General features: G+C 47.1%; 1 protein-coding gene across 2 annotated transcripts in view; it reads right to left on the bottom strand.

Moving 5' to 3' along the window:
- DPYSL2 (dihydropyrimidinase like 2) overlaps positions 1 to 16,563 on the bottom strand; it is a 53,866-nt gene extending 37,303 nt beyond the window's left edge. Inside the window, exons 1-3 of one of the 2 annotated variants that reach the window (XM_054174845.1) lie at positions 16,142 to 16,563; positions 6,861 to 6,949; positions 5,427 to 5,611 (exon numbers count right to left, since the gene is read on the bottom strand). In XM_054174845.1, coding sequence (XP_054030820.1) covers positions 5,427 to 5,611; positions 6,861 to 6,949; positions 16,142 to 16,492 — 625 coding nt within the window. In that variant the 5' untranslated portion in view covers positions 16,493 to 16,563. Of the gene's footprint in view, positions 1 to 5,426; positions 5,612 to 6,860; positions 6,950 to 10,401; positions 10,828 to 16,141 lie in introns of those variants that run through there. The other variant, XM_054174846.1, reaches the window with a different exon arrangement.
- Positions 16,564 to 24,039: the final 7,476 nt, after the last annotated feature.

Here is a 24,039-nt window from a genome sequence, read left to right as displayed (position 1 = left end):
GAAAACAAGAAACACATCAGTAGGAAGATGGTGGTTGGTGAGATTTATAGCCATACACAGTACACACTGGGTTGGAAGAGACCTTCAAAGCTCATACAGTCCAATCCCCCTGCAGTCAGCAGGGACATCCCCAACTGGAGCAGGTTGCTCGGAGCCCCATCAAGCCTGACCTTGAATGCCTCCAGGGATGGGGCCTCCACCACCTCCCTGAGCAACCTGCTCCAGCGTTTTACCACCCTCATAGTAAAGAACTTCTTCCTAATGTCCAATCTAAATTCAGCATGAGTCAGTGCAGAGAATGAAGGTGATGGGGTAGGAGGTTGGGTGTACAGAAAAGGGAAGGAAAGGACCAGAGTGACTGCGCACAATAGTGTGGTAACATCATCATCTTGGTCACCGGATTCAAGGAAGCCTCTACCCATCTGCATCACCAACAATCCTCTACACAAGGGAACATTTTCATTGCGTTTCTAGAGAACTGAGCACTTCTTTGCTGCAGAAGAACCACTGCCAGCTGCTGGAAAGTGAAACAAGCCATGCAGCCCAGCCCAGCCCAGTCCCCAGCAGCACAGTTCCTCTTTTATTTCTGCTTTTGGGTGCAAAAAGCAAAGGCAGAACGGTGCCTGCAGAACATGGTGCTGTGCAAGCAGCCACAGCAACTGGGGGAGACACTGCAGCTCTCTGGTCAGTGCCCTTGGACTCAAAACATTTGGTTTTATCCTTGCAGCTTGGCCACAAGTTACTTCACAACCACTGCTGTGTCACCTCCTTCTGTTTCCAGCCTCCTCCTGTGCCCAACGTTTAGTCTCTTGCTTTCTTCCAGGATACAATAGTTGAACTTGATGATCTCAAAGGTCTTCTCCAACTGAAACAATTCTGTGATTCAACGAGAGGGCAACCCCGCTAATATAAAATTGCAGCACCCAGCAGGGCAGAATATGATCTAGTCTTCACTGGTGGGCCTGAATACCACCTCATGCCAAGCTGCACTTGCCCCTGAACACTACCTACCCCTTTTCCAAATCCTGCTCTTAATCTTGGGTTGTGGTTTAGACTCTGATCTCGTTTGAGGTGGCTCCATTCTCCCAAGTCATGTTCAGTTCAAAAACAGAGAAGCAAGGAAGCATGTTACACTGGAAACATTTCACAGAATCCCAGCATGGGGTGGGGGGGAAGGGACCTCTGGAGACCATCTAGTCCAAGGCCCCAGCTCCAGCAGGGTCACCCATAGCAGCTTGCCCAGGATCACAATGTCCAGGTGGGTTTGGAATCTTTCTAGAGAAGGAGACTCCGTGACCTCTCTGGGCAGCCTGTTCCAGGGCTCCAGCACCCTCACAGTAAAGTAGTTTCTCCTTAAGTTCAAGTGAAACCTCCTGGATTCCAGTTTGTGGCCACTGCCCCCCTATTCTAATTTGTGCCCATTTTCTTCTAGCAAGGCAGTGATCCTCAGATGACCTAGAAAACCTGGTGGCAACTCACTACAGACCTGCTTGCAGCTGAGCAGCTAAGACACTCCTGAAAACCTCTGTCACCCTGCACATGAGCTTTCTCTTTAACAGCAGCATAAAGCATTAAGAAACAGACTGCAGCCCATCTGAAAGTCCCTTTCATTTTCTGAACCTCCCAAGACACAAAGGCTCACATCCCAGGGCACATTCTCCATGTTATTAGGATAACTGCGAGTCAAGTTCAAAAGGCAGCTGGCTTCCGAGTCACCAAGCCAGAAAGAACTGTAATTTCTCTTGCTGTAATATGTCTCTGTGATTGTGACAGTGGTTGACCGAGTCAACACAGGCAACGTCAGCAAGTGATCTCACTCAAGGACAACAGATACCCAGAAAGAAGCATAGTCTTCAGGAGGTGGAGCTGAAGTGTGTGGGGGAGCTGGCCTGGACTGATGCAGTTCTCACTAGCACATTAATCAGGCGTCAGGATCAGAGTGCCACTAAATATACACAGCTTAGCTTCATCCTTTATGAAGGGTTAGGAGCAGAGAAAGGCAATCCTGCCTCTGCTGAAATCAGGGGCAGTTTTACCATTATTTTTGGTGGGACCTCACCCATCATAGTTCATAAGAGACCAAACCTTCACAAGATTTGGAGAGTCCACCCTGTTATTAGTAGTGATGTCTTCCTTCCCTAAGAGCTCCAGAGAATGTTTTATATCCCAGGACACCAACCTGTCTCAAGATAGGCTGTTATCTAAAATGATCTGGAAGGAGGTTGTAGAGAGATGGGGGTTGGTCTCTTCTCCCAAGTAATTCGTGTTAGAAGAGAGGAAATGGCCTCAAGTTGCACCAGGGAAGGTTTAGGTTGGCTTCTGTGGAACCAGCAACGAGGAAAAAGAAACAAGCCCTAATTCCTGAGTGAAGCAACCCAGAGCGGGGGGCTCAAGCAGGCCAGGGCCGGAGAGCTCTAAGGAACTCATCGAGGATATAGAGTCTCCCTCTCTGGAGACTTTCAAGACCCATCTGGATGCATTCCTGTGCGACCTGCACTAGATTCTATGGTCCTGTGTGCTTCTCTTGGATGGATTTGCCATAAGAAGTAAAGGCACAGCACTGCTCTTGAGTTGATCTGCAAAAGAAGATCACTGAAACCAGACCAGATACGCAGAGTGAGTTCCTGGGACAGATGAAGTCAATGACAAAACTCTCCTGCACCTCACTGAAGCCAGGATTCCACCCATAGTTTTTATAAACCAAACCAGCAATAGAAACCTCTCCAAGATTCTTGGTTTAATTTCACTGAAAAACAAACATAAACCAGATCTTTCCCTGTTCTGATTGTAAAGAGCCTTAAAGTGTCCCCCTGTATGAAAACATGAAACAAATTGAAGCATGAAGCTGACTGACCTGTTCCCTTGCCCAAAATGATGGATGTGTATGAAAGAGGAAAATGGAAGGAGTAAGGACACTAGTAAATAAATAATACAGAGTTTGCTTAAGGATAAGTGAAGAAAATGGGTGCTGTTTTCCACGGGGATAACATCCATGGGGCTCTTCCAAAACAGCCTGAAGAACAGTGGTGCACAGCTGGACACGTTCCCATGAGGGGAGCATACCCTCTTCTGAAAAGAGGTATTTAAAATCTACAATGACAAACATTCATGTTTCATTTTCAGGCTGTCATTTCTTCATGATATTATGAATACAGTCCCCTAAATGTTGCCCTATTTATTATAAAATAAAAGATACTGCAAATAAGCACAATCCCCACCTGCTTTGCAGGGGGACAAAAAGGCCACCCCCCAAGAGCATGTTCACCAGGGCACTGTCCATGTTTAACTGCAGAAAAACATCTTTGCAAATGGCATAATTTTGCTAAGAAGGGAACAGCTGAACTGACACAGAGCAGAGTCTCCAAAGCTTTGAAGTCTAGTTGCATTATTTATCCTGTTTTCCACTGTTAAGCTCCTGTTGTTGATACCTGCCCATCAGAAACACCTCCATCATCCTAAGCAGTCCAACTGATGTCCTTGTTGCTATACTTCAGGAAGATGTTTTTTTGTTCAGGGATGATTGTGTGTTTTGGTATCCTGATCCAAGACACAGGAAGGCAGCAGGGTCAAGTTTAGTCACCAGCCTCCTCTATGTAGTTTGCCAACAGACATACATTGTTCTAATTTTCCACAGCTGTAAAATGAGACGCTGGGAAGGTTGGAGGGGAGGGTCCTCCATTTTCTAACTCAGAGATGTGTCCAAAAACCCTTAGTGTCATAAAGGCGATATACATCCAAGCATTTCTGAAGGATGATGCTCTTTAAATGAAGCTGGACAACCAAACTAAAGGGGCTACTATAGAAAATTTTGTCTAAGCAATTTCTCCTTTTCTGAAGTGCTACTGGGGGGAATAATGTTGTTGAAAGATCAGATGCAGATGACAGAGAATGCTATTCTGATCTAATTCAACTTAACAAGGAAGGACAAAACGATCATTTGAGTAGGAAACAGGTGTGCTAATAACAAAGGAACAACCAAGGAAATAAGATCAAGGAACTGAGGCTGAAAAGAAAATCCCATTTCAGTGTTATTAATTTAATTGGACAACAAAGATTTGAAGAAAAATGGATATTAGTATGCACAACTACAGCTGCACTCCCCTTATGTTCTCTGTATGTCTGAAGTTATCTTCACACAAAAACTTTAACTCTAAAGTAATAATAATATGGGTTATTTTAAGATTATTTAAACCATTAGGTCAAGTTGTAAGCCAGACACAAGCTCTTTGCAAGGTTCAGAGCCAGAAGACTACTTGCTTCTGAAATAGTCTATCCATGTTTGGACCACTAGCTCCTACTCTCACATTCAATCTGACTCCACCCACCATGCCAGGGATCAAAGACTGGCCATAACCACCCTCTAAGGGATGAGGACGTTCTCATCCATAAGGAGCTGGGTTTGAAGTGAGGAGAGTTAGGCTGGTGCCCGGCTGTGGATTTGACAACAGCCACGAGTACCTGTGCTGAACCATGTTCTGAACTCCTTAATTCTCCTCCTGTAAAGTGGCAGCACCTCACAGTACATGAAGAAGCACAAGATGCTCAGCTACTTAATTCCCATAAGCAGCAACAGACTCCAGGACACGGTGTTAACAGTTTACACAGGATCAGCTGCACTGCAGCAGAGGGGGTAGCTTCTTTTTACTCTAGCTCAAGCAAGGTTAACGACAAGGACTTACAAAGGTCCTGGCTCTGACAAGCCAAGGAATCTGCAGCCAACACAAATGGCAATGGGTAGCCTGGAAGTCATTCATGAGGCATTTTAGAGCCAGAGTGGAACAGCATGAGTGTCTGTCTAATCCTGGTGTCAACCAAACAGTCAGTCTGTCTGTCTTTCTATTTTGAGATATTTTCATTTCCCCACTCCTCTCTTCCTCCAAAAGAGGATATGAGCACAAAAGAAACCAGGCTAACAAAAATCCTGCTGCTAGAGCTGCACACTCTGAGCATATGCAAATCCTTAAATAAGTGGCCCAGTTTTCAAAAACACACTGGCATCCAACTTCTGGGTGAGAACCACAAGATGGACATCTATCCTTAGACAGCATGGAGAAAGGCTTCTCCACAGGGATGTGGAGAATTTGCTGCTCACACTAGAGCCAGAGCTCAACATAGCACCGATTTTAGTAGGAGCTGACCCAAAAATCTAGCAAAATCACCCAAGCAGTAAGGTAAACCCTGCCAACAGAGAAGACAGGGTTGAAATGACTGACAGCTACAAGATATGGAAATCCTGGGGTCTTGCTTTTCCATCCTTTCCCACCCCTACCCAAGCTTTTCTCAGCAATCTGGACAGAAAACAGAAATTCCCCACTGCTGGTAGCTGGTCCACAATACCACACAAGTACTATAGCCCACAGTTACTGGACTTATCTGAGAAAGAGAAAAGCAAAGTTTTCGTGGAGGAGAAAAAACATCCAACTTACTTATCATGGTGGTGCCCCCAGCCAGTGCAGCCTTGGTCCCTTGGAAGAAGTCATCAGCAGATGTCATCCCCTGTTCTGGCATCTGGAAACGGGTGTGCACATCAATCCCTCCAGGAATCACCATTCTGCCATGGGCTTCAATAGTTTTCACTCCCCCTGGCACAATCAGGTTCTCTCCTATTTGCCTGAGTAAACAGGTTTCAAACGGCACATCAGACACAACCAGGGACAGCAGCCTGCGAACATACACCCCACTTAACCTGGCTACTGTTTTCTTTTTCCCACATACAGCATCAGCATACACAGCTGATAAAGATTTTTTTTCTTCCACTTGAAGCAGTTGCATAACTGAGAGCAAAGTGTGCAAATACTTCAGGACCTTGGGGCAGTATTAGGCTTAACAGGAAGGAAAAGAAGGAACCACATTGGCAGGCAGCTGGAGAAGAGACCATGAGGATAATTAGATAATTACAGCACCAAACACAGCAAAAGCCTTGTGAGCAGCTGCACTGAGAGTGGACTGGGGTTGCTCAGCTGAAGCTCAACACTGGATTCCAGCTAACAAACAGCAATTTAGATGTTTGTGTTGTTTTGGGATCACAGAAAAAACTTTGCATCCATATTGTCTGCTTCCATGCACAGCATTTTGTAATCCCTGCACAACCAGACAGGGGTTACCAGATTCCTGGTGTGACCCTCTCCAGTCTAGTTCTTCACAGAAGTATTTTTAGAAGTGCAATAGTAGATGACACATTGCAACTAATTAGCTATCTTTGGCTGGATCCTTTAACTTTTAACCTTGATTAACAAAGCACATGTATTGACCATTTATCCAGAACAGGAGAAATCCTTGTTTGCAACCTCTGGCTCATTTGTTCTTTTTCCTACAAGTAATCTTACAAAGAAATCTGTACTATATTTAACATACCAGAAACACAATTCATGATTGAAAACACAGAAGTGTGGTGGACAGAGGTCTGAACCTTAAACTACAAGGTCAATCCTCAAACTGTAAGACCATTTCTAACTTTTGTGGGGGGCTGGGCTGATCCTTGAATCATAGAATCATGGGAGACAGTGCTGCAAGAGACCTCAAGAGGTCCATTAAGTCCAGCCTCCTAGCCTGAAACAGATTTAACTTCAGGCTCAAAACACTTTGTCATAACTGACTAAAATGCTCCAACACAGACAGCTTCAAATAGCTGCCAAAATGAAGCACCGGTAAGCACCTACTTAACTCACACTTTAATAACAGTAGGGTTTGGGGCCACCTGCTTATTTAACATCTTGCTTTTAAAGTTGTTCCATCAAACAGCAGGATATAGGTGAAATATTGATTTCCCATTGCAGTCTAATATAGTTCCCTGCGACGAAGTTATTCCTTGCTAATTTCTGTACAGCTCAGATCGTATCATGGCATTGGGCTTCACTTACTTTATCAACCCATCTTCCATGTAGATGTCTGCATAGAAAGACTGGTCATCATTAACTATTTTACCACCTTTGATCAAAAGACGATCACTCTGCAAGGAAGAAGCACACAATGACACAGTATTACTCTGTGAGAATGCTGACAGTCTGCAGTGTCACTTCAGAGAGAGAAAGAGCAGAGACAGAAACAAACTCTGCATTATTCAGAAGCAGGTGTCAAAACAGGAGTCAACTGCTGCACTTTCAACTGGAAAGATAAAATATTTTATTTCATCTGCAAGTCCTTTAATCACAGTAATGATCAAGAAAACATCAGAACTGAAGATTTCTTCCAGAAGGCTTCTCTCCTTGGCAGCTTCACTCATGTCTGCAGTCTCCTCCATCACCTCCAGAAAAAGCATTAAAGCATACTTTGAGGGATGCAGAATAGCCACATCTGTTTTTTCTGCCTTGGTCCTATGCACAACCACCTTCCTACATGCACCCACACACTGGAGTCACTCCTTGGCTAACTGCAAGTCAACTGATGTCAGGGAAATGGACCAAAAGTCTGTTGCCAGGGGTTACACAACACAAACAAGCTCATTTTGTCCAACTTTGCGATGTTTCAGTCTACTGGATGCTTTTACTGCCTTTCCAGAGCGCTATTGCATAATCAGATAGAAATAAGCACATAATTAGCAAATTGAGTTTAAGAGAAGCATTTAAAAAGTGATTATTAAGATCTCCTCCAGTTAGAAGACAGCTTGCTAAGAACAGAAAGGTAACTGCAAGAAGGCAGCTTTCAGCCCAGGATATATCTTGCTTTTTCTCATTCAGTGGTTTGGGTTGGAAGGGGTCTTAAAGTTATCATCTACTTCCAAGCCCCCACCATGGGCAGGGACACATCCAGCCAGGCATTTGTTTTGGGGTTTTTTTGCAGTGGTCATGAACAGGAGTGAAACACACTCTGGATGAGGAGGCAAGTTCAAAGCGACTGCTAGCTTCTTCTAGCTCCTTCATTCCCCAAGTTACAGATACTTAAAGCAAAGCACAAACACCTTGTCCAGCATTTAGTTTAACCTACACCTTGGCCCTTACAGTTGCACTTGTACTTGCTCTGATTCTCCTTCTTCCTCCCTAGAGTGTCTTTACGAGGACAAAGCTAAAACAGCACAGACAGGATGGCGAAGCCAAATGTTGAATTCAGGTAGTTGAATGCAGGATGAGGAATGGCTGAATGACCCACAGGCCTTTTATGCCGGAGAAGACTGAGGTTATCTTGTCAATGCTTATAAATGGAATGGAATGGAATGGACCGGACCAGACCAGACCAGGTTATGTAAGGGAAGGATGTCAACAATATGAGGCCAGACTCTCGTAATACCACTCAGTGACAGGACAAGCGGCAGTGAGCACAAACTGAAACCCCAGCAGTCTTCACTGAGAGGGTTGTCAAACATTGGAATGGGCTGCCCAGGGCAGTGGTGAGTCATTGCCCCTGGAGGCATTTAAGCAGTTGGAGGAGTTGGATTAGATGATCTCCAGAGGTTCCTTCCAACCTCTGCTGTTCTCTGATTCTATGATTCTGTGTGTGAACTTAGTAATGCCTTGAATTTATAGCAAATATACATATGACAGTGACAGTGATTCACAGAGACCTTATTTGCAGCTGGGGCTCTGCCCATCAAACGGAAGAATCAGGCATGTTCCCAAAGAGCTTGGAACAAAACTGAAGAGCTGGAGCACCCACTTCTCAACTGGCACAAGCTGACATGGATCTACTGATACATAAAGGGCTACGTGGATTGCATCAGCTGCTGATTTGCACCATTATACCCCCCTTTTATAAAACTGCTGAGTATATGAGATGTTAAGTGCCCCTCCTTCCTCCTCCTGCTGCAATGGAGTTTGTCTCATTAACATCACCGCTTGAAAAAAACCACACACAGAAACAAACAAAAAAAACAAACCACAAACACAAAAATCCCCAAACCAAAACAATACAGAAAGAAACCCCCAAGATTTCAATTTAGGATCTGCTGTGAATGCCAACGAGTCAAATGAATTAATTTGGGCATGAAAAACCCACCTGACTTTCAACGCCAACCTCTAGAGCAAACTGTTGTACATGTTCACCACAGACAGGAACACTGCAGAATTTATGCCCATCTCTAGTGCAGGCTCCTTGTGCTATTACAAAGGCAGGGTACCAGTAAAACCGGCTACTTTGGCACTGACAGCCCATGTCCTACTGCACTGGGCATCAATTAGGAAAGAAAAATATCTCTATACATGTAGTGAGCAACAAAAAAGCAGCCTGGACCGGTTTAATGATGCTCTGGATGCTTCTGCTAGTAAACAGGTCTCCTGCTGAGGCTGAACCATAGGCTCTGAAACCAGCAAGAATCCTTCCACTCATTTCACCTTGGAGACAAAGCACACGCAGTCTGCAGCCCTGTGGGCCTAAATCTGGGTGTAGTTACCCTCCTGATGCTGGGCAATAACCATGCTCCTTCTTCAAGCCTTAGCCTACATAGATCAGTTCCAGGTGTATACAACAGCAAATGCAACCAGAATCAGGGGTTTTTTTAGCCCTTCCCCTCACAACTGCAGCGGGTGCACCAAACATAAATCAGAGCATTCAGTCAGAAGAAAAATGCGTCACACTTCTGGCCTGTGACAGAGGTTCAGCAGCAGCCTTCACTGCTGTTTAAATACTGGCATAATCTTAAACCATCATTTGGATAGAGGTTTGGACTTGGGGTGTCTGTGTATTATCCCCTTTCCTCCTCCCCCCAGCCCTTCACCCCCTACTCCCCTACCAAAAAAAAAAAAAAAAAGAAAAAAAAAAAGGGGAGGGGATGCTCCATTTCCCACACATCCGTTTTGCATATCCCCTGCCCAGCCCAGCAGCTCCCGCACAAATGTCACAATCCAAAGCTCCATTTCAGAGATGACACTGCTGCCTGAAAGGCTGGAGAATGGGAGCACTGGGATGGGTGTGTCCGTGGGGCTGCGAAGAGCCGCTGCGAGTAACCAAAACCTCCCGTATCAAAAACCCGCCGAGGGGGCACAGCCCTTCAGATGCGAACATCTCGCCTTACGTAAGGAAAAGTTGATACCCTGGGGTTTGCCCTAAATCGGCTCCCACAACGCCGAAATCCAGGGAGGGGTTTATATAACGGCTCCTTCCCCTCTCCCCCAGGATTACATGGTGGAGCGAACCTTGCCAGAAGCTTCTTCGGGAGGGAACCCTGATGCACCTCCAGAGCCGCACCGAACACCCACACCCCAGCCCTGAGCCGCCTTTGCCAGGCTGTGGCAGGAGGGTGAAGGGGGCGAAGCTCCATCGCTCCATTCTCCCGCAGCCCTCCGGGAACACACACGGCAGGCGGGGAGAGCGCAGTGTTCCCAATGCTCTCCGGTGACCCGCCGGTGTAATTCCCCCCTCCCTTCCCTGCCGCGCACCCCGCTGCTCCCCGGCCCCCCCGCGGCGATCGCCGCTCCTCCGCGCACACAAAGGGCTTAATCCCCCCTCCCCCTTCCCGGCTCCCCCACTCACCGTGATCCGCGGAATGTTTTTCTTCCCTTGATAAGACATCTTGTGAAATCGCTCCCCAAATTATTTATTGAATAATGTTAATTATATTGAATTTTTTTGTTCCCCCCCCCTTTTTTTTTGTTCCAGAGGAGCGGGGCAGCTGCTGTATCGCTATTGTCTGCCGTGCAGCAACTGCTCCCCGACCTCTCCACCACAAGAGAAAAATAATAGTTAGATTAATAATAAAAATTAATGCTCGAAGCCCAAATCAAGGCGGTCACCAAGAAGGGAAGCGGGGGTGGGGAGTGGGGAAAAGGTCCGCGGGGGAGGGCGCGGCGAGGAAGCGATTTCTCTCTCCGCAACGGCAGGAAGGGGAGAAGCAGCCAGTCTTGCGCGTCTCCCTTTCTTCCCTCTGCCCGGAGCCCAGCCCAGCCCAGCCCCGCGGAGCTCGGCCCGGCCCAGCCCAGCCCAGCCCAGCCCAGCCCAGCCCAACCCAGCCAAGCCCGGCACGGCACGGCACGGCCCGGCACGGCCCCGACCGCACAGGGAGGGGGCGAGCGCCGCCAGCGACAAGAGCGGCAGAAGCAGCGGAGACTGCGCATGCACACCGCCCTGACCGCACCCTTTCCTCTCCTCAGCGAAAGGGGGGCCGCCATTGGCGGAGATGCAAATGAAAGACGGGCCCCGCCCAATGGGGAGACATGAAGGGGCCGACATGCAAAGTGGCGCAGTGGAGACGTCAGTGTGGGCGCGGGGTCGTACGGTGATGGCGGCGGCAGGCGGCGCAGCACTGCGGAACCGCTGCGCCCCTGCACTCCTCGCCTTGTTCCTGTGCCTGCTGGGGCTGCGAGCCTAGCAGGAGGGAGAGGCGATGCCCTGCATCTTCTTTATGCTACCTGCCCGGGGATGGCGGGGCGGGAGCGGTGGCAAAGTGGCGGGGGAAGCGGGTGTTAAAAATTCCGGTTAGAATCCCCTCCCGGCCTTTTGATGTCCCCCATGGCTGCAGTGCCTTCTGAATACCTTCTCCCATAGCCGGGGTTGCAGACCCCCATCCTGTGGTCACTGACCTGAAGCTTTAGTGCCAGGGCAATGTGGACTCAGAGCTACACACACAGGTATGGGGTCCTCTCCATGGCCATTCCTGACTATTCCCGCGTTGCAAACTCCGTGTTCAACCTTTCAGTCCCACTTGGAGTCTGACATTTCCCAGTACTGGCACTTCAAGGAAAGACATGCATTAAATAGCAGAAATACTTCCTCGTTCACAATGTGCTTGCCTCACTTCAGTGAAGGAGAAGGATTCATGGGTACAGTGTGAGATAACACCATTTCCTCTTAGATCAGTTGCACATAATGGTGGGGGGCTGGAAGGGATTAAATTCAATCCCACAGCTAGAAGAGGGTCACCCAGGAAAGTGTCCAGAGAGGTTTCAAATTACTCTGGAGGTGGAGATTCCACCATCTCTGAGCGGCTTGCTCCAGTGGTCTTACCACCCTTGAAGTAAAGAAGTTCCTCCTCATGTTTAGGTAGAACTTCCAATGTTCTTTATGCCCATTGCTTCTTGTCCTGTCACTGGGCACCCCTGAAAATACTAAACACTAAATGAGTTTTCCTGCCCCTCTCTGATGGGTTCTGGAAGAGCTTTTGAAACCTCAGAATAGCTTTGCTCAGAAGATGGAAGAAAGCATCTAAATTTCTAAATTCAGACAGTGCAACTGATTCCTTTTTTTCTTTAATGCTATCTTTCCTCAATTTTAGATCTGAATGGTTTCTTGCCTTTGCTTGCCAGGTAAAGCTTGTCTTCATCTCTCACTGCCTAAAGATTTGAAAGAGAGCATCAAGGCCCTTTGGCCAAGTCCAGCTTTCATTTCAAGATCCTGCCCTGGCAGCAGGAACATGATTACCGAGGAACCACCACAAACATGGGCACAGGAAAGCCTTCATTTCCAGCACTCGTTCTCCTTCCTGACCTTGGGCAAGTCATTTCTGCTGTGGAGCAGCAGTACTACCAGAAGAAAGAGCAGCATCATTAAGGGGTTGGTGGCATCAGCAAGCTAACATTTCTTAAGCTATTCTCATCTGCCCATCTAAAATAGTGTTTTGAAGAGGCAAGCCTTCCTGCACATGGTGCTAATACCAAACAGCAGTTCTTGGCTTTAAACACATTCCATACCTGAATCCAGTAGTGGCTAGATTCAGAAAGTGGTAACATTTCTTTAGAGGACACTTACTTAGCTTTTCCTTCCCATCACCATGATGCAAGAACCTGAGTAGTACAGAACACAATAAATGAAGAGATTAAAGGGCCAGCATTGTGGTTGTTCCCTATTCAACATGTACACAGCACCACATTTTAAAACTTCCACAGGATTTAACATGTAGCCAGAGGACCAGAATGGAGCTCCCAGGTTCTAGCTTCTAGTTCCATATGGCAAAAGAGCAGAAGAAGGGAGGAAATGCACAAACCAGAGCATTATGCCCACATTTGCACTGCCAGCCTCTGCCCTGGCTGGGAGGCTCTGGCCCATCCATAGCCTTAGGCTGTTTGGGGGGTTCATTGGCCAGTGAACACATCAGATATTGCCATCAGCCACTTCTGCACAGATAGCAGGTGGTGCAGGACATCTTGTGCAGGCTCTCTGCAGCAGAAATGCATTTTGTATTAAAGGAGCATTTATATCTAAATTTGTCTTCTGAAAAGGTCTAGTGGCAAAATGGCACAAGAATGAGAGAATTTCTGCATAGTGATAATCTATGCTAACATAAATCATCACAGGCATCAGTGGAAATCAATCTACATCAGCTCTGAATCTTAACATTACAGATTCTGTAGGCTACCATAATGCACTTAGCAAGGAATTTTATTCCCACTATGGAGTTAATGGATGGTTGGGGAAAAAAAAGCCAACCAAACTATTAAAAGAGTCTCTTTCTCTGTGGACTTTTAGTGTAATTGCAACAAACCTCATGGAATTTCTGCAACAGCCAACTGCTTTTACTCCCGCTGAATTCTTACAGGTTTATCTGCAAAGACATTTTGCTATGAAATTATAAAACCTGCAAATGGAAATGGACATTTTTACATGGAAAGGAAAAAAAATAGTATCAGAGATGGATTTACTGTGTTCCTGGAACTATCTGAAACAACTGCTAGATTTCCTTTTAGTCTTGTTAGATGCTAATAACCCCTACCCAGTGCTGGGGGTCATTCCCTGCCAAAAGTCATAGAAATATTTTGGTTGGAAAAGCCCTTTAAGATCGTCCTGTCCAAACATTCTACCAAGGCTGGGGCTAAACCACGTCCATCATCACCACATCTCTCTCAGCAGTTGCTCTCATTGCTTTTGTCAGCCAGCTTTGCCTACTTCTGATGTACAGGACAATCATTAATCCAGACAACAAGAGAAGAAATTCTGACTTCTGTTCTCCCACTCTGAGATTCATTCCACATCTCTGGAGCTGACCAAAGAGCAGGATGTTGTGTTTCTGTGTTAATCCCCCAGTAAAGAAGGGACACCAATTATACACACAGGAAATCTGGGAAGTCCACACAGAGAAGTGACCCTGGTCAAAGAGGCAATGGCCAAGGTGTCTCAAACCTCAGATGAAAGCATGTGTCTCAAGTTTGTTCATTTAAGCAACAGAGGACTGATGTCTGGGAAACCATTTTATCAGTCCCTTGTTAGGAGACAAGGTAGCTTACAGCTTCTGCACCAAGTTCCATAGGTCCCTGCCCTGATGCTATCCAAACATCAAATCCTACTGTGGGAAATGGGTGCAGAAGTGCTCAAATATTTATGGAAGTCAGGCCAAGTGTTTATTTTCTTGTTCCAGAAGTCACAGCTTTGAACATGACACTCTTGTTAGGCTGCAGTGATGGTCCAGCTGGGGTCAGGGTGTTGAAGCACTGAGCAACACTCAGACATTGATTAAGTAGCTCCAGGACCAGGCATTAACAGACCAAACAGGGCAGATGCCCAAGTTTAAGCTGGGAAATAGAAGTCCAGTGAATTCTCCAAGGCCTGGCAGCTGGGAAGAGGTAGAATTTGCCTCAAATTTGCTGAGCTGCAAACCTGTTGAATAGGTCACGCTGCCTCCAGAGGCCTAACCATAAAGAGCTGCTTAAACTGAGACAGAGCCTTTCTGATACCTCCAGAGATGATCTTAACCCTGAATTACGAGGCAGCATGGCCCAGAGGCAATAAAACCAGGCCATGATAGATACCTATAGAATACCCTAGACAGAATAGACACAAAGAGATTATCTTTGCCTGCAGAAAAATATATTGCAATTTAATGTGCAATAATTACAGAATCACAGAATGTTAGGGGTTGGAAGGGGCCTCAAAAGATCATCTAGGCAATTATTTCTTTCCTATCCTTTCTTTCCTATCCTCTGGACATTTAAGACTTCAGAAAAGTTGTTTGGTTTTTGTTTGGTTTGTTGTGTTTTTTTAATAGCTTGTCCTTCTTGTTTTGTTAATTATTTCAGGGGTGGTTAATACAAGATCTTCCTGTGTAGTGACAAAAAGGCTTTGGCTCCATTTGCTGGCTAAAATATTCCCACCTATCTTCATCAGCTCCAGCTGATCAGCAACTATTCCCAACAGAGATATGGTCCTTTGGTTGCTGGAGCAGAGCATGGACCTGTACACTGATTGTTACATGAGGTGATAAAAATCCAACTCTTGTCAGCCTCAAGCTAAAGAAAAAGAAGCAGCAAGATATCTAATCTGTTGTGAAACAACTGATGCAAGTTATGCATTCAGGATCCTATAAATTAGCATACTGGGCCTTTCCACTATCATTTAGATTCCTATCACATGGAAATAGTTCACAGGCTATCCGTGAAGAACCTATGTCAGATGTGTTGTGGAAATACAGCTGGATGGAGCCCTCAGGTTACTGTAGGAAGAAAAAGCAGTGTAGGGTCTGATTTGGTGAGGATGACACATGGCTCAGACCTGAATGGAGCCTGTTTAAATCTATTCACCCACAAAAGAAAATGTGCACAGTGAGCTACACCAGTGGGTAGGATAAGTTTTGCTTCAGGAAGAGGCTTTGTCGTGCTGTGAGACATAGAGTGAGGAAACAGCTTCAGCAGTCTTTTAAGACTGAGAGGAATTCAGTGGGTTTCTGAGAAAACAGCACATTCCTGTGAAAGTCTCACATTTTCCCAGGCAAAAAAAATCTCACAGAGGCTTTGATCAAGATTTATATTGAAATACAGCTCTCAGGGGTAACTCTGGAGCCTGTAAGAGAGGGCAGAAGTTTCCTCTTGAAGAACCCTACAAGGATTTGATCCCTGTAGGTAGAGGCTCACTGATGCACTTTTGCTATTACATTTCTGTTCCTGTGAGCTGCATTCATAGAGTTATAGAATCAGTGGCTGGGTGGGGCATTTTGCTGCTGTTGTGCAGGGGGGAATCTCCTAAGAAACAAAAAATGTCCCTCTCCATCACCAAATTGGAAGATAGGGCAGGGTGTTTGTGGATGTGGGGGCTCCTTTCTTCTTCTGCCCTCCTCCCTGTGTACACACACACACACACACACACACGCCTGCAGAGAGCACACAGATAGTATTAGAGGTCTGGTAGGAAGGTTCTAGGAGAGATGCTGCTTATTAGAGGAAGAGGCTGACTGCCACATACATGAAAGTGACACAAAAGCGAGAAACCAGAGGGTGGAACAGATCACTCCCTTCTGCAGCCTATCGCGTGTTCAAGTTGCATCTCACACAGCACACACACATGTACCCACCTTGTCATTCAGGTTCTGCAGCGCCTCCTTCCCAGTGGCACTCCTGATTTCCACCTTTCTCCCGAAATCAACAGATGGTTCCCCTCCCTTCCCGCTCTGCCTGGAATAGAGGGACTGAGCATCCGGACCCAGGTGGGCAACATCCTTCTGTTTCGCCACCACTTTGTTTGATCCACGGCCCACAGAGAGGGAGTCGAAGTCAATGGTCTTGTTCTCCAGGGAGCCTTCCACTGGGCAGAACATGCCACAGAATTTCTGGCGAGGCTTGGGACTGCCTGAGCCCAGGTTTTTGAAGAAGGCTGGCACTTCTTCTTCCTCACCTTGACGGCCAGACTGCTTCCTCTCAGCCATGACTTGGGTGGTCTCCCTGCTAAGGCAAAATAGTAACCAGCGGTAACCAGGAGGATCCTTCACACAAACACACACACCAAAAAAAGAGAGGAAAGGGGAAAAAAAAAAAACAACCCAGGGAGATTGCTCTAGGTCCTAGAGATACGGCCACATCAGCTGGGAAGGGCTGTGCCTGACAGCTTCCCTGCCCCCATCGGTACAACCCAGCCTGTGGCTTGCTCGGTTTTCCTTTGATGCAGTGCAAAGTTGAGGGAAGGTTGGGGCAGATCCTGCTGCAATCAAGGGAGGAGAATTTCAAGTTCCCAGCATCCAGACGGGGAGGGAGGGAAGGAAAAAGAGAGAGAAGAGGAAAAAAAAAAAATTAAAAAAAATCCTCACTCTGCAGCAGAAGCTGAGGAGTGCTCCGGAAGTGATGCGAGTGGTGAATTGGCAAATGGACTTGATCAGGTTGGAGCAACAGCCCCCATCACACACCTCCCTTCCCCCCTCCCTTTTCCTGCTGTCGCTGCAAGTTGCCCAGAGGCTGATGGGGACCGAAGACCCTCCCTCGCCCCCGGCTGCTCCCGAGGCTGTTCCCGACTAGGGCAGAAAGGAGCAATCCCTTCCTCCCAACGCCCCTTCCCCTTCCTTCCCCGGCCCCGCAATGGTGGAGCCAGGGAGGTCTCTGGGAATCCCATTGTTCCTCACTTTTCCCAGAGCTGGCGGGCGGGGAGCAGGTGATCACGGCTGGCTTTACTGGGAGGCAAAATGCTGACTGGATTTACTGGGAGGCAAAACGCTGACTCATCTGTCTGGGTTTGAGGGCGTCGCGGGTGCCGTGGCTCGGATGGACCCTCGGCAGGGGGGTGGCAAGGGCTGATTGATGGCCCTGAAGAGAGAACGCGAGACAGATGGGAGAGGGCTTTGGCAGCCGAGGGAGGGGTAAAAAATGAGCCCTTACCCAGAACTTACCTCCACGAGCCGAAATTAGTGCCCTTGCGAGTCAATTAACCGCCAGCAGTCCCCCGGCCCTCCTAGGGTGGGGCTCAGGGGCGGCAGCGAAAGGCGGCTGCAGGCAGGTTTCTGCGGAGGATGCAGAGCAACAGCAGCAGCCCCTTGCCCGTGTCGACAGCGTGGGAGACGGAGATGAAGGGGCAGCGAGCGACAAAGCGAAATACAGGGGCACCAGCACCGGGGCAGGTGCAGGGGCACCGGGACCCTAAGACGGGGGCGAGTTGGACCGCCGGTGCTGTCCCTTCAGCACCACCCGCCCTGGCAGCCTGACCCGGGGAGAGCCTCGGATCTGGTCCGGGTGGCTCAGAGCCAGCCCCAAAGGATTCAGAACCAGTCCCGAGGAGCTCAGAACCAGTTCTGGAGGGCTTAGAGCCAGCCCCGGGAGACTCAAAGCCCCGTCCAGGCACTGACAGCCTGGGCCCCTCTCTGCCTTGCCTGGGCTGCCAATCTCTAGCACACCCTCCTGCTCCTCGTGGCTGGTACAAGCTTCATGTGTCACGATCCTTATTTTTTACTTATTCACAGAATCACAGGACGTTAGGGATCAGAAGGGACCTCGAAAGATTCTCTTGGGTTTCTATCCATGTGAACTGCTCTTGTGGCTGGTGATGAGGAGGGAGGGTTGCCTTAGTCATCTCCAAAGGGTTTGTTTGATTTCTGCCAGTCCAGAGCGTGAGAGAAGAGACATTTTTATCCCCAAGGTAAGTGGTGCAGCACACTATTGTTGAGCGTGGCTGTCTCCACCTGATCCACATTAATAATGCCACTGATCCAGGTCCATGAGGCTAATCCATACATGATATTGCTCTGAACCAAACCCAGTCACCAAGCTGCTTGTGACTATACATTATTCATTGATATGCCTCTTTGCCCACGCATGCATTAAATGGTAATTTCAGAGGCATCATTGTCCAAAGGGTTACCCAAGCACCTTCATAAGGTTCAGAAAAAATAAAAAGAAAAAACACCACCACAATCAAACAAAAAACCCCATCAAAACCAATAAGTAAACAAAGAATAACCCCTCAGAGCCTTCTCTCCCTACAAACCGCACCCAAATCGATGCATTTTGACCAAAACCCATGGGGAAAAAAAAATAAAAAGGAGAAAGCAAGCAACTTCCCCCTCCCCCCCAAGCAACAAACAAACAAAACCCCCAAACAAACAAAATAACAAAAAAACCCACCCAAGCCAAGGTCACAACCAAGTGAAGCCTTGTAACAAATGCACAGCACAGTGATAAAAGACTCCAGACTGAAAGGCGAAGAACTAAGCCTGCAGCTTGGCCCTGAAGGATGAAAATGATGTGCTCTGGTAACTAATGAAGGAGGGAGAGATCCAAAGCCAGAGGCCCTCTGGGGGTGGGGGGAAAGCTCCACCTCCTTCCCCTTCTGGGACCCTAATGGTGGATGTAGCCATACTGATCTCAGGTGCTTTTCTGGGGATTGGAGGCCACCATATGGTCTCTCAGGTACACTGAAGTCCTGCATTATTTAAGATTTATAAATATTAATCATCACAGCACTGCTGATCAGGCAGCCCACAGAAGTAGCACAGTGCTGAGAGATGCTTCAGCAAGCTGAAAGCCTTGAAGTGATCATGTTGACACATTCTGCAGTTTGCTGAAATGGATGCAGTGTCTTTCAGAGAGAACCTTAAATAAAGCTCATTCATCACTTGGCACATCCTTGGAAGATGCTCAGACGGCCGTGGTCATAGGCCTCTGTGGAGGGACGGAAGGAGAATGCTCTGCCAGTAAGCTGGCCCAGAAGCTGTGAAGCGAGGGAGACAAGAATGAAATCCTGCAGACACGACCATGACTTCTAAATGTTTCAGACTTGATGAAGGTCATTACCAAAAGCTCAGGTTTCCCACCATACTTTCTTTTCCAGTAAACCCTCAAAACATGGACCAACAATCACATTGTGAAGAGCCATCTCCAAGTGATTCCCCTGTCCACAGGTCCTTGAGGACACACTCTCCAGTGTCTTATTTTGTGAATTTATTTCCCAATGTACTCATGGGAAGCCCATCAAAGACACCTTGCCACAGGCTGATCTGCTGAGTCTTTGGCCTCATGTGTCAAACTGAAGACACTTGCATTCACCCATATGGAAACACAGGCACTATGAAGAATCACTCAACAAGATGTCTTCCTTTTCGTACATTCTCCTTATTTTGCTAGTTCATAAGGTCTTTGTGTAGTTCTGTTTCTGTGGTCCTTTTAAGGACACTGAAAAATCATAGAACCATTAAGGTTGGAAAAGACCTCTAAGATCAAGTCTGACTGTCAACCCAACACCACAATGGCCACTGAACCATGTCCCCAGGTGCCATGTCTACACATTCTTTCAACATCTTTAAGGATGGTGACTCCACCACCTTTCTGGGCAGCCTGTCCCTATCCCTGAGCACTCTTGCAGCAAAGAAATGTTTCCTAATCTCCAACCTAACCCTCCCCTTGCACAATTTCAGGCCATTTCCTCCCTGATCCTAGAGAGACGTGACCAACCCCCATTTCACTTCAACCTCCTTTCAGGGAGCTGAGGTCTCCCCTCAGTCTCCTTTTCTCCAGACTAAACAACCCCATGGTATGAACTAGGCAGGCTCCTCATCATACAAGTAGAAAATTAGGTCTCTTGACTGACACATCAATATTCCCTCCATGCTACAGTGCTCTGGTAACTGTGGCCTGCCTAGAATATCTCAGGAGCACAGGACTCCTTCACTAAGCTAGCTGGGATGAGAAGGAATGGACTCAAGTTTCACCAGGGAGGGTTTAGGTTGCGCATTGGAAGAAACTTCTTCACTGGAAGGATTCTCAAAGACTGGAACAGGCTACCCAATGAGGTGGTTGAATCCCCATCCCTGGAGGTATTTAAAAGCCACAGAGATGTGGTGCTGAGAGCCATAGTTTAGCACCAGCCTTAGCAGAGCTCAAGAAGGGTTGGACTGGATGATCCTAAAAGGCTTTTCCTGTCTAAGCAATTCCATGATTCTAGGCATCAGTGGCTCTAGTGATTGCTGATCTCCACTGGGTCCACTGAGAGGAGACTCCATGGTGAAGTGAGCTAATTGCTCAGGTTGGAAAAGACTTTTAAGATCATCAGATCCAACCATAAATCCAGTGCTGCCAAGTCCACCACTAAACCACTTCCCTCAGCACCTCATCTACATAGCTTTTAGATACTTCCAGGGATGGTGACTCTACCACTTCCCCACGGAGCCTGTTCTAGGGCTTGGCAATGCTTCTGGGGAAGCAGGGATGTCCTTCAAAACTAGCACAATGATGCCTGGGAGCATGGGGCTAAAAGCAGAGATCCAATGACCATTCTTACATACAGTAGCAAATGATTTTCAAAGAGAAGCTGAACAAACCCTCAACATAAACCCACAACCAAACTCCAAGGATGCTCATAGCAAGGGCTTGGGATGGCTCCTGCTGACCTCTGCACCATCATCTCTTACAGAATTATGCAGCCCTTGAAAATACCAACTTGTTGCTTGTGCCACTGCAATAGCCTGTGAACTTCCCTGCCTGACCCACAGCCTGGGAAAGCCTTGTCCTTTCTCTGGTGGTTGCCTTACCAGCTGCTGATGCCTACATCTGACCCTGTGATTATAATTTTCTATGGTGTTGGCTCAATATCAAGAGATGGCAGTGAATCATTTTATTTCCAGAGTATTACTTGAAGAATAAGAATCAGCCTCAATCCTAAAATGCTTCATTGGGTTGGAATTGTTCTGTCATAGCACAAAACCTGAAAGCCCAAGTTGTCTGCAGACAAATCATTAACCAGCTTCCCTTTGGGATATGATAATTGCTGGAGTGGTTGACAGCTTTTCTTGGCGTGGAGCACTCAAAGAGCAGACACATTATTTCAGAAGCATTAAAGGCCAGAAGAAAGTCTTTTGATAAATGAGTAAAGTCCATTCAAATGCTGAAACAAAGCTTACTTATTTCCATGGTCCTTTCTATTTCTGCTTATCCTATGCCTCTCTTTTCCTTTATGGTTTTGTTCTCAGCAACCTCAACTAATGTAAACCAGCCCTGGTGAATTTCTGCCAATCAAGGTTTGGTGGAGGGGGTTTAGTCCTTGAAAACAGATGGTTTGAAAGCCACATTGTGCCACCATGCACACAGCCAATAGTACAAATATTTGTTCAATTAGAAGGGGATTTTCCAAGTCACAAATGTAAGAGGCAGACAACTCCCAGTGTCTTCCAGAGGGAGTGGAGAGCCTCATTGCCTCCAAACCTTCCCGCGCTAGTTCAGTCTTTCTAAATGCAGGCGGAAGGTCCTAGCCTGCTCTGAAATCAGACATTTCCCAGCTGTTCCCAGGATGACAATCACGGATAGAGGCAATAGGAATCTCCAGAATGTTCAGTATTTAAGATAAAAGTTTCAGCAACATTGTTGATTCCACGGATGGAATTCCATTCCAGAGATGTCCTGTGACATTCTGAAGCCCTAGCAATAGGTTGTGTGGGTGGATTACAGCCAAGGGTTGAGGAATGCTTCTTCCAGACATTGTCATTAAGAGACCTCACCCTTCTAACCACAAAAAGGCATCATTAAATATTAACATTTCCTCTCAACACCTCTCTAAGAATATGACAGCTATTGGCTCACCACCACTAAAATCTGTATGGAACTGGGACTCAACAGGAAATAGAGACTGATTTGGACTGGAAATTATCTGCAGTTTTACCAGCATTTTCCCATCTGCAAGCTGACTGAGGGACCACTCAGTCCTAAAGATACGAAACAAGACTGGCTATGCTGAGGGCTCTGTTAGGTACATCAGTGGATGGCCACAGCACATATTCATGTTCTGTCATCTCACAGAACAAAAGCACCTTACCCTTAAGCTACATTAAGGAGCTTCACCTCATGGGCTCTGTGTTTGGTGGTGGCTTCAGAGCCTATTTTAAACTTGTCACAACAGTCTGCACAGGTAGGGTCCACGCAGTCAGAGAATGGAGGGGGCTGAAAGGGACCTGTTAAGACACATTGGGGTTGCTGAATTTAAAAGTGAAGCTAGGAATAAAAAGCTTCAAGCAGAAACCTGTACTGGACTGTCTCTGTACTGCTCAGCTTCTTCATTCCACTGACGTGGCTTGAAAACCTCACCTGGCACAGTGCCCAGCAGGGCAGAATTCAGTTCTGAAGACACCTTCAGCTAAAGCACTGAAAATCGTTTGTCATTTTTGAAAATCTCATCTCATTACCTCTGAAACAGTCAGGACAGAGAAAGGCAGCATTATAGGCCTCACATGGGAAATGAGACATAGAAATTCAAATGACCCACCTAAAAGAGCAGAAGCAGCTTGTCACATGGAGCAATAGCAAGACACTGGTCAAAGACTCTTGTCTGTAGTCAGCCCAGTTTGGGGATCCCCTCCAGCCACAACCATTGCTTTGTTCACTAGTCTGATTTATTAAAAGCAATTAAACCAATAGAGATGAATTCTTCACAATGTGTCCTCCGTGAGCATGAGCCCTTGTCCTGTCACTGAGCACCACTGAAAAAGAGACTGGGCCTGTCCCCCTGACAGCCTGCCTTGGAGTATTTATGAGCGTTGAGAAGATCACCTCCCAGCCTTCTCTTCTTTAGGCTAACAAGCCTCAGGTACCTCAGCCCTTCTTCATATAGAAATAATAATAAAAAATAACAAATACTAATCCAAAGCAATACCTTCTTCATTCCCTTCTTCTCATCTTTGTTTCCTTGCCGTGGAACAGAGAACAGAATACAGCACCAGGAAATTTGATGCCCAGGTTGCTGGAGGCAGGCACACTAATAGTCTAGGCCTCTGTAAGACGTCTCAAGTTGGGAATCTTAATTGCTAAGCACTGAGGAAATCCTTGCTGTAAACACTTCAGAGTCTTTCCTGTCAGAATGGGCATCTGGCCAGTGGGCTTCTGTTCTGCACCCTCCCTTCAATGTCAGGATCTTTGGAAGAGCTTTCTTGACAATGGTGTCTCTACTCTGCTCTGTTGAGGTTGCACTTGGATTATTGTGTCCAGTTCTGGGCTCCCCAGGTCAAGAGAGACAGGTAACTACAGAGGCCACAAGGATGATTAGGGGACTGGAGCATCTCCGTGAGGAGGAAAGGCTGGGGCTGTTTAGCCCAGAGAAGAGCAGCCTGAGAGGGGATCTGATCAATGCTCAGCAAGGGTGGGGGGCAAGAAGTTAGGGCTGGGCTCTTTTCAGTGGTGCCCAGTGACAAAACAAGGGGCAATGGGTACAGACTGGAACCCAGGAGGTTTCACTTGAACTTAAGGAAAACTTTGAGACTGCTGGAGACCTGAAGTAGGCTGCCCAGAGAGGCTGTGGAGTCTTCTCTGGAGAGATTCCAAACCCGCCTGGACATTGTGGTCCTGGGCAAGATGCTGTGGGTGCCCCTGCTAGAGCAGAGATATTGGACTGCATGATCTCCAGAGGTCCCTTCCAAGTCCGTTCTGGCTACTCCCACCTGTTTTTTCTAGAATCAGCTGCCTGGGTTTCCTGGCTCAGAAATGGACAACAAAGGCCCTGGCAGGAAGCTGC

Source organism: Dryobates pubescens, chromosome 31 (genome assembly GCF_014839835.1).
Source record: "Dryobates pubescens isolate bDryPub1 chromosome 31, bDryPub1.pri, whole genome shotgun sequence".
Taxonomy (NCBI): domain Eukaryota; kingdom Metazoa; phylum Chordata; class Aves; order Piciformes; family Picidae; genus Dryobates; species Dryobates pubescens.
This window is presented reverse-complemented; position numbering and strand designations above follow the sequence as displayed.